This window comes from Alnus glutinosa, chromosome 5 (genome assembly GCF_958979055.1).
Source record: "Alnus glutinosa chromosome 5, dhAlnGlut1.1, whole genome shotgun sequence".
NCBI lineage: Eukaryota > Viridiplantae > Streptophyta > Magnoliopsida > Fagales > Betulaceae > Alnus > Alnus glutinosa.
This window is the reverse complement of record NC_084890.1, coordinates 12,330,848-12,341,423: the sequence shown is the minus strand read 5'-3', so window position 1 is coordinate 12,341,423 and position 10,576 is coordinate 12,330,848. Positions and strand designations below refer to the sequence as shown.

The 10,576-nt window shown below is 34.5% G+C and overlaps 1 protein-coding gene across 3 annotated transcripts; it reads right to left on the bottom strand.

Moving 5' to 3' along the window:
* Positions 1-2,654: 2,654 nt before the first annotated feature.
* LOC133869830 (probable LRR receptor-like serine/threonine-protein kinase At5g45780) lies at positions 2,655-9,641 on the bottom strand. Of its 3 annotated transcripts, none has more exons than XM_062306912.1 (11): positions 9,355-9,641; positions 9,089-9,203; positions 6,776-6,847; positions 6,044-6,187; positions 5,862-5,933; positions 5,716-5,775; positions 5,035-5,108; positions 4,803-4,949; positions 4,374-4,712; positions 3,496-3,890; positions 2,655-3,184 (listed from the first exon to the last, which is right to left on the bottom strand). In XM_062306912.1, the coding sequence occupies exons 1-11, from the start codon at positions 9,473-9,475 to the stop codon at positions 2,861-2,863; spliced, it is 1,863 nt and encodes a 620-aa protein (XP_062162896.1). In that variant the 5' UTR covers positions 9,476-9,641; the 3' UTR covers positions 2,655-2,860. The 3 variants fall into 3 exon arrangements, with proteins under 3 accessions (XP_062162896.1, XP_062162894.1, XP_062162895.1); XM_062306910.1 differs by having other exon boundaries at positions 9,089-9,221; positions 9,355-9,639; XM_062306911.1 differs by having other exon boundaries at positions 3,496-3,887; positions 9,089-9,221; positions 9,355-9,635.
* Positions 9,642-10,576: the final 935 nt, after the last annotated feature.

The window sequence follows — 10,576 nt, the reverse complement described above, 5'->3', positions numbered from 1 at the left end:
CAATCTATAAGTTGCTTAATTAGTATAATCTTAACCATTTGTATATAAGCTCTTTGGTACCCTTTCCTTGCAAGCAGGTCTTCAAGTGTGAGTTTTATCTAAAATTTATATCATACTAGTTTGTTTATTTATTTATTATTATTATTCAATTATGAGACGCTCTTTGCATCGAAATACGAGTAAAACCTAGGTATTTTAGGAGTCCGTAAGCAAGTATATATATATATATATATGAAAAAAATTACCCTTTCATTAAAAAAAAAAAAAAAAAAGAAAAGAAAATTCACCCTAATTGTCAACATTGAAAGGGATATGCAAGTAATGATATATCAAACACTGCTGGCACTAGGAAGTGGTTTTGTGGCATGTCCCATGCCAACAAATGATAAATGGAGACGTTTGTTATTGTGTTTTGGAGAGACTTAATTTTGTTTTTATTTTGAAAAGGTATTTTTGATGTGATATAATGTTAAAAATTATTTAGAAAAGAATATAAATTTATAAAAGGAATTTTTGTGTTTCGAGAAGTGTTTTGTATTTTGAGTTATTTTTTATTTTATTATTTTTAAATATTAAGTTGGCTCTTACCCAGGAATGGTTCCCTTAGTTTCAAATTTTCTTCTAATTTATTTTTTTTATTAAGTTAAATATATATGTATTTTTAGGCCCTTACTAAAATTATATTTGACCCATTATTTATACTTTGGTCCCTAAAGATGAGAAATTCTGGTTCTGTCACTGCTCTTACCTTTGCAAAATTTAAGCATATATTTTCTCAAAATATTCTTACAACAAGAGAAGAATAAAAATTTATAAACAATATTTTGTGTTTTGAGAAGCTTTTGAATTACGTATTTACGTTGAGAAGAGAAAATAAAGTCACTTAGGGCTCGTTTGGATGCAAATTTTTTTAAAAATTGCGAATACCAAAAGAATTTATTTTAAAATTATATTTGCATAATTTAAAACCTGAGACAAAATTTAAAAAAAAAAAAAAAAAAAAAAAAAAAAAAAAAAAAAATTAAATCTAAGTAAAATTTAATATTTTTAAAAAATATTAAAAAAATATTTGAGAAATTTTTCTCACCCGAACATGCTCTAAGAAACGTGACCATTTCTTCTGGCAAAGGGGATCGAATCTGCTAGGATCATCAATGAATCAATCAAATGGCCCAACCATAATGGATCAATCATAGGCGGCGTCATTTGAACGTGTAATCTCTAGTGCCATGTTTGGTAAAATAAATATATTTATTTATGAGATAAATATACTTTGGCTCTCTGAACTAATAGTTATTTTTTATTTAACCCTATAAATTTACAGGTGTGACACTTAGATATATCAAATTGTCACTTTATTGCAACTTAACCCCATTCGTCAGTCTTGACCGTTATGTTGGACAGAAAATCAAATTTGATCAAAATATTTCAAAAATACTCCTATTTTTACCATTGAAAAATTAAAATTACTCTTCGTATTTATTAATTAGTATAAAAGGAAAGAAAAAAAAAATTCTTTTAAAAAATCTAGGGATAAATTCAAAATCAATCCATACAGTTGGCCTAAATTACAAATCGCTCCATACAATATAAAAAATATATCAAAGGTCCTTGGGTAAGCCAAAATAACAATTTAATCAATGCAATCAAATTCCGTCAAAACACTTCACAAATTTTGTTAGTGTGCCACTTTAACACTAATAGAATGATGACAAGTGTCACTCTTAAAAAAAAAAGTTAAAATATTAAATACATAAAACCTAAAAATTAAACACTTAATTAAAGAAAAAAGAATGGGCAGCCATCCCTTTTCTTTTTCCTTTTTTTTTTTTTTTTATCCCTTTTTATAAAAAATTACATTTTAAAATTTTCATTTTTAGGTTTTATATATTTATATTTATAATATTTTTTTTTTCTTATTAAGAGTGACACATGTTATCATTCTATTGGTGCTAACATCACTCACTAACGGAATCCGTGAAATGTTTTAACAAAATTTGATTACATAGATTAAATTATTACTTTGGCCTACCTCAAGGACTTCTGAATTATTTTTTATATTGCAATGGGCGATTTATAATTTAGGCCCACAACATGAACTGATTTTGCATTTATCACAAAAATCTAATAAGATTATTATTTTTTTTTTTAAAAAAAAAATAGTCTTTTTCTAATAATTAATAATTACAAAGGATAAGTTTGGTTTTTCAATGGTCAAAGTAAAGGTATTTTCGAAATATTTTGGTCAAATTTGATTTTCCATCTAACATAATGGTCAAGACTGACATTTGAGGGTAAGTTACAACTAAATGACAGTTTGATGTACGTAAGTGTCACACATGTCAATTCATTAAGGCAAAAATAAAAAATAGATGTCAGCACATGGGCTAAAGTATATTTATCCCTTTATTTATTCATTGGCCCACAATTTATTTGAGTTAAAACATTTTATTTCAGGAGCTAATTTGAAAGCTTGCCAAAAAAATAATGCTATTTAAACACAATAGAAATTTAATGTATCCTGAAATTTTAATGGAATTTCATTGATTTAAGTTTCTAATAACTTCTTCTTCTTTTTCGTTTACTATATCCTTCATTTAAAGGAACCCATGACTGAACTAATGACTGTTATAAATAAGTAAAAAAAATAAAAATAAAAATAAAAACAATTTCACTAAAATTTCATAATTACCCTATGCTTAAAGAGTTTGTATGCTTGCACTCACATATACATGCACGTAACAAAGCAAATGAAGAGCTGAGTATCAACTTGAAAATATATACACGAATCCAAGCATGCATGCCATCTATTTATCTATTTAATTCTATCAGATTTTCACAACTTTAAAGACTTTGATGGCTACCGAGGTCCAGAGAGCTCCATGGCTTCAATTATAAATGAAGATTCTTCATGAACATCACTGTAAATTCTGGAAAAACTACAAGCCCTTGCCTCATAGAGGTTGCTTCCACCTTGCAAATCCTCCGTACGTCCCCCCGACTGCTCAACAAGACCTTCAAAGACCTTCAAAACTTCCGACATCTTTGGCCGGAGATTGGGATGCGACTTGGTACACTGCAGAGCCACCTCTACCACTTTCTCCAGCTGCAATGCATCAAAGCATTCCCTTAGATCCCTATCTACTAGCGCCTCCAGCCTCTTCTCCTCATATAAGGTTCTAACCTGCATAGTTCAATAAAAATTCCGTGGATTTAGGGATAAGTGATGATTTAATACAATAGGAGAACCACAGGTCATCAGTTCGAACCCTGACTCCATAATTTATATCCCATTTCAATCAAATATCTCATGTGTTGAACTTCACTTATCAAAGGAGAGTTTGCTTACATGTGAGGAAAAGTATTAGAAAAATTTATCCATACCTATCAGCTTAAGATTTTGAGATAAGTGGTAAGTTAACACATGTGACGAAAGAGAAATTACTTTACAAGATTCCACTAAGACTAGCATTATATATATGGAAGACTACTTACCCAATCAAGAATCATTCCCTTCTGAACCTGACCATTTCCAGCATCTAATGCCTTTTGCCCTGTTATGAGTTCCAAAAGTAGTATGCCAAATCCAAAAACGTCAGTCTTTTCAGAAGATTGTCCAGTTGAAAGATACTCTGGTGCAATGTGTCCTACAGTGCCACGCACTGCAGTAGTGACATGTGAATCCGTCCGATCTAACAGCTTAGCAAGACCAAAATCCCCAACTACAGCTTCAAAACTTTCGTCGAGCAAAATGTTTGCAGCTTTTACATCCCTGTGAATAATTGTCGGGTTACACTGTTCGTGCAAGTACAGAAGCCCACGGGCAGCCCCAGTAGCAATCTGCATTCGTCTGTTCCAATCCAAAGAGGGCTTCTCTCGACAAGTGTCTGCTATGAAGCAAGCAATTTAGGAATCAGCAAAGGAACAAGAGAAAAGCTGCAGTAGGGTCTAGCTTTAATTGAAATAAAAAGGAAAAGATGAATAAGATTTCAAATCCAGGGAATTAAAGATCAAACCATGAGAGGAATTTTGTTAAATGACCAATTATTGAACTGCTTAAGTTTAAAAAAGGTGATGCAACAACAAAACTTAAGGTTGTCAAATTGAAATGAAATAAAAAAAGATATCTACTATGTGTTCCTAGTTGAAGACTCCAAATTAGTATCTATACCTAATATCATGATCATTTTCTGACATAATTGCAAGGGAGAAAAAGATTCTCAGTCCCTGAAAAATTCTAGCAACTGTGGTTGAGATTTCCTAGCCATCAAACAATAAAATGTGGCGGTTGAGATTTACCAGTTTGAACAAGTAAAGTTCTTTGGAACACACACACACACAGAGAAGCACAGAAAAGCCACATCGAAACAAACCTCTCAATCGGTCAGCAACACTCCCGTTTGGCATATAAGGATAAACAAGCAACCTTTCGTCTTGCGTCATACAAAATCCATACAAACGTAAGAGATTTCGATGCAAAGCCAAGCCAATCATTTCAACTTCAGTTTGAAACTGCACTTCTCCTGTGTAATTTGGATCTTTCAGCCTCTTAACAGCCACCACTGTCCTATTTGGAAGAAACCCTTTATAAACCACTCCAAATCCACCTTGCCCTAGGATGTTTTTGGAACTAAAATTTCCAGTGGCATTTTGCAATTCACGAAATGAAAACCTCTTGAGATGGCTAATATCAAATTCATAATCCTGCTGCACTGTAAAAACAAATATATAAGCACATGCATTGAATCCTCACAAATTCTTCAATCCTTATCATGATAGAGATGTTGTAGTTTAGGAAGTACCATAAGATGTAAAGAGAAGCCGAGATCTGTACCAATGCACCCAACAAACAAGCAGCATCACAGAAATGACAAATGTGCAACTGATGCCTATGGCAACAGAAAGCACCCAGTGATGATGACTGTTCACTTTCTGAGATGAACCTGTATCTGTAATTAAATGATCATGCATATGCGTCCAGATCTATTCAAGTACTCATTTGCAAAATGTGTTTGACAGGTTGCATCAACATACCGTTCATCGGTGCTGAAACACCCATGCAAATTTGTGCTGATGAAGAAGTGCAAATAAAGTTATTCCCTACAATACTGCAATGAAAACTGTCAAAAAGCTAAAATAACATATCTAGAAGGATTGCAAAACTCTTTCTATTTTTATTTTTTTTGACGTAACAAGAAATGAAGAAAGCATCCTGGCAAATGTAATGATGCTGCAAATAAATTATCAACTACCTAACATAACATTTCTATGAATAAATGATTTTTCCTTTTCTAGATGAATAGATTGTACATAATAAAATATAAGATACTGAATCACATTCACAAAGAGCAACTGCAGTATAAATATCCATGTTCCACCACATTTTGGGTTATATACATAAATTCCTCATAAGAAACACATTTGTTTATAATGCTCTAACATTATATAGAATAATGAGCTTAATAATTGCGCAAGAGCATTCAATCTGAAAGCTTAAGGTATTAAGTAAGAAGGCCTACCTAGTATATAAGCCAATATCAAGCCCAAACCTAAGTAAAGCCTATTGTTTAGAATGGGATTCTTGACAAATTGATCAGCCATTGGTGTAAGACAGACCACTTAAAATAACTGGCTCTAAGATCAGTTAACTAATGTCTGGAAATCAAATCGGCTTTATTGTTATAAAACAGTATATCTTTTCACTAAAGACCTCACCTGTAGCCTTTTGCTAGTATTTTTGGAGTGGGGCCACTGAAATTATTGAATGATAAATCCCTATGAAATACAGTTTAACGTAATTAAAATCACTTTCAACAAGTTAAGAGGGAAAATACAGTTGAAAAATCTGATGGAACACATACAAGTATGAAAGACCAGTGAGATCAGCAACTTGTTTAGGAATCTGTCCCGATAATTTGTTTCTACTGAGCTGCCTGAAAACTTGCATGGAAAAGGTTTAGAGAACATATATAGTTAGAGTAAACAAATTGTTAAAAACCAATAGGAAAATTAGTGCCCGATTTATCTGCCAAGCCATACTCACAAGTAACTTAGATGAGTTAGAAACCCGAAAGAGCTAGGAATTTCTCCAGCGAAATGGTTACCCGAGAGGTCAAGAGCTTGAAGCTCTGAAAGCTTTCCAATGTCAGGAGGGATAGGACCAGATAACTGATTGTTCTTCAACAACCTGCAGCAAGAATGGAACATACAATTAGTGAACGCAACATTTATTTCATCATTTTAGCAGCAGGTATGCAACCAAAGACTTATAACACATCTCATGACTTATATGTCAAATTAGTTCAGTTTGTCAACCTAGATAGAAAAGAACAATTGGTATGTCGTAGCCTAGGGATGGATTTTGAACATGCACATCTCACATCTGTACACAAGACCTACTACAGTTCTTCCTACAAAAGTATGTATCCTAACACACTATAAAGTATCCCATCACGTATATAACTGCATCAAAATTCACAATCTAAAATATGATCCAACATTGTCATGAATCATGCATTGCTAGATATTATCTTCTATATATTTAACTCACAAATGTAAAAGGAAAAAAAAAAAAAAACAAAAACAGAATTTTCTAGAAGTTTATGATTAATATTGAAACCAATTATTGAAGCTCCCAAATTAGCCACATGGAAAAATATTAAGCTGACAATACAAGCAAAAATTAATTGTTTAGTGAACTAAAACCAAATAGGCAACAGAAATAGACAATTGAAGTTGGGATGAAGTCAAGCAAAAATGCCGAGAGAAGTCTCACATTGTCTGAAGGTGACTCAAATTCCCAATACTTGGCGAAAGCGTTCCTGATAAGCCCATACTGGCCATTTCACTACCAACATCAATGGGAACAAGTAACATTAGATGCACATTTCAGATTTCACCAGCCATCCCAATCAATAACAACTCAATATTAAAATGAACAAAAATTAAAATCTCATAAAAACAAAGACAAAAGTAATAAGCACTTCTTTTGTTTTCTTCCATATATATCTATCTTTATTTACCAGAAAAGCCAAAGAAAAAAGAAAGTAGACATAATTTTTTTGATTCTTCAATTCTCAAATGTCACCGCAAGTATAAGATTCATGCCCTTGGTAAATTACCGCTTAACCCAATTTTAGGCGTAAATTAAGAGATTAAAAAAGATAAATTTAATCATTTAGTTAATATTTTAACACTCTCCTTTAATTGAAATAAAAATAAACTGTAATGGCTCGAACTTATGACTGCTCTCCTTCACTTATGAACTCAAACTCCTCTTAAGAATATTTAAATGAAATGAGAATACAATGTAATGGCTCTAACTTTTTTTTTTTTTTTTGAACAGTAAACTTCACCTTCATTGCTTGATAAAAGTCCCAAAAGGGATTACACAAGATTACAAGAGACCAAAAGGTCTACATAAATACAACAGAAAGTGTTAACACCGCCCTAAAGGCGGAAACACAGGCCGAAGGCCATGACAGTGAGTAGAGATAAAGAATCTCTACCCACAAAGTCAGGGGAAACCCCGACTTAAAGCAGCTATCAATTACAACAGTCTAATATTATATGAACATACAAATTGGACCTCACAATACAATGAAGCACAACCCAACTAAAGATAAGAGGCCTGGTCTAGCATAAAGCCACCTAAAAGCCCATACAATATTAGCCCAGTGCAAAGATACACTGTGAAAAGACAAAGAATATACAATCCAAAACAAAAAACTCCACTGCCATCGCCAAAAAGGGCCAGTCACTGCCTGAGTCGGCGCGTGCGACACACGCGCCATATCCCGAGACTCCAACAACACCCAACCACCACGGACCACCACCAAACAGCCACAAGGAAGGTCGGAGGAGCGAAGCACAGCCCTCACGCGCCAAACCAGGAACCAAGTTCCCAGTGCGTGCAGGCCACGCGCCGGTCAGGGAATAACGACGCGACCTCCATTTGTGACAATCGGACCGGAGGACAACGACGGAAGCGGCTGCGGAGCGCGTGACAGGATAACACCGGTGGAAACGCACAGATCTGGCACTCAAAATAAAACAGAAAAAACACAGCCAGAGAAAACGAAAACCACCGAGGACTCAAGAAAACAACCGGAACCAAACCAACAACACACAGGAAGTTTCATGCCGGAAAACAGAAAAGAAAAACCATAAGAAAGCAGAAAAAAAAACTTCCCAACCCCGAAGAGTCGGAAGAACAACAACACCACCGAAACCAAGTTCGGGGGAACTAAACTCCCTACCCTAATGGTAGGGAGAAAAATCAACTCCACTGGTGAAGTCAGGGAGGGACAAAAACCTCCAAAGCAAGAGCTTGGAGGACAAAAGACCGGGAGGAAGGAGGCGAAAAGCCTCCCTCCCCCGACGAACACGACTCTAACAGTAGCTCTCTCTCTCTAGAAAGTTAAGAGCTTCTCTCTCTAGAAAAGAGAGAACGGAGAACAACCTGGCTCTAACTTATGACTGCTATCCTTCACTTATGAACTCAAACTCCTCTTAGGAATGTTTAAATGAAATGAGAATACAATGTAATGGCTCAAACTTATGACCTTTATGTTAGAATATAAGATATGGTTTCACAATAGATATATCTTCCTTATAGGATAATTACCTTTTCTTTTCTTTTTTTGATAAGTAACAAAGAGTTTTATTAAAACCTTATAGGATTGATTATAATAAGGTTTGATGGTAATTAAATCGAAATGATTTGGTTATCATACTTATCGGGTGTTTTGTATTGTAAATTTCAACAAAGAATAAGAGTAAGATATAGTCTTTTGAGCTCTTTCCTAGCGGAGGATGTAAGTGTCTAACACATAACCATCCGTGAATCTTTGTCTCCGTTTTCTCTCTTACTTCCACTTTTATATTTAAGTTTCTTCGTATCCTCTGCTCTAATTCTACCTTAAATTTCCACTCATCCCAAAACTAAAGTTAAGCCGATGGAAAATAGTTAATTTAATCGTTTAATTACTATTTCAACACTCATCAACAAATTTTCTTAATCTAAAATTTTGTCAGTGACCAAACAGGAGTAATAATGTGATGACAAAATTAAATGGGAGACACTCACAGGGAAACAACGAAACTTTCGGCAGAGCAAGCGATCATGTTCCACGTGCATGGATCGACGGAATTAATATCCCACCCATCCATCACATGCAACTCGTCATTCATCTTGTTCTTCACTGCCATCAGAGCAGCCACTGCTTCATCCAAAAATGACAGATCCAGTACAAAGGAAAATATATACGAAGAAAAAAAAACAGAGCAAATAGCAAAAGAAGAAGAAAAAGCAAGATGTGGGTTTTGTTTCTTGAAGGCCCACGTGGCACATACCCTCATAGTTAACACCCTTGGGAGAAAGAAGACTGTCAGATGCATCAGCAACCGTTGGCATCCAAAAGAAGAAGCAAAAGAAGAACAGCCCAAAACCCGACTTTACAATTACACGTTCCATGGACCGAAACTGCAAGAACAAGACAAGTTTTGGAAACCTTTACTGAATGAATGACAGTGTCAGTGTTCTACTCTCAGAGATTGAACCCAAAGTCCACACTCCATTGAATCTTTCTCGCCTCGGAAGGCTAAAAATAGTTATTTTTTCTTCGAAAAACAAATATTAAAAGAAAACGGAGAGATTTATTATTTTTTAGTAGAAAATGAAATGGGGGTTGGTTACTTGGGAGCAGCTCGAGATTTGGGAAGTTGACAGGGGCTGTCGGCTGGTTTTTCGGTTTGATAGACTGGGGATTCTGTGAGGTGGGTTATATGGCTGTTTTTTAATTCGGATGGTTGTGGGATAGTTGGAACCGTTAGATGTTTATGATTTGACTGGACTGGGTGATTGACGGTAAGGATATGAGTACGGTGTGTCCGGGTGTAGGTGGTCTTGGCTTCGATTGGAGTTGGGGTCTACGTCTGGGAGGGCCCACTATTGGCGCGAAGATTTATGTTGCCGGTGTTTTGGACTTTTGAGTTGCAAGAACACTCTTCAAAGAACGACGTCGTTTTGCTTTGATCCTTGCTTTTAATTTTTTGTTTTTCGGAAAAATGTACTGTAGTTTTACTGAGTTGCAAATAGATCCTTGGGATTTAAAAAATGACAAAAAATTCTTTCGGGTAAGCAAAAGAAAAAAATAGGTTTCTAAACGTTTTTTTCTTTTGAAAATTTGACGGAATTCGTTATTGTGTTGTATCGGCACCAATAATATTGTGACAACTATTCTATTTGATTCGGCTTAAAATAATTTTTAAAAAATAATTTCTGTATTTTATGAAGTTTTGTACAATAAAAAATAATTGTCAATTGAAAATATATTCGGTTTGACCGAAAGAAGTTTTTTTAATTTCGGGTAAAATATTTTTTCTTTTTTAAAATCGTAAATCATTTTTCGAGGTTGAGCTTCTCGTTCTTCCATGATGGACCTCCATCGGGCCACTGTTCGAACACAGCCGAGCCTCCACCTGGCCACCATTGGGCCATCGTTTGGCAACCGCCGAACCACCGCCGAGTCATTGCCGGACTCAAATTTTTAGGTTATTTTTTAAATTATTTTAT

What these genes read in the sequence shown, in the direction of transcription:
- LOC133869830 (XM_062306910.1), bottom strand. Translation starts at nt 9,475, where the DNA reads ATGGAACGTGTAATTGTAAAGTCGGGTTTTGGGCTGTTCTTCTTTTGC. An exon ending in CAAGGGTGTTAACTATGAGG is followed by an intron (nt 9,222 to 9,354) that starts GTATGTGCCACG and finishes TGGATGAAGCAG; the next exon opens with TGGCTGCTCTGATGGCAGTG. An exon ending in GAAAGTTTCGTTGTTTCCCT is followed by an intron (nt 6,848 to 9,088) that starts GTGAGTGTCTCC and finishes TGATGTTGGTAG; the next exon opens with TGAAATGGCCAGTATGGGCT.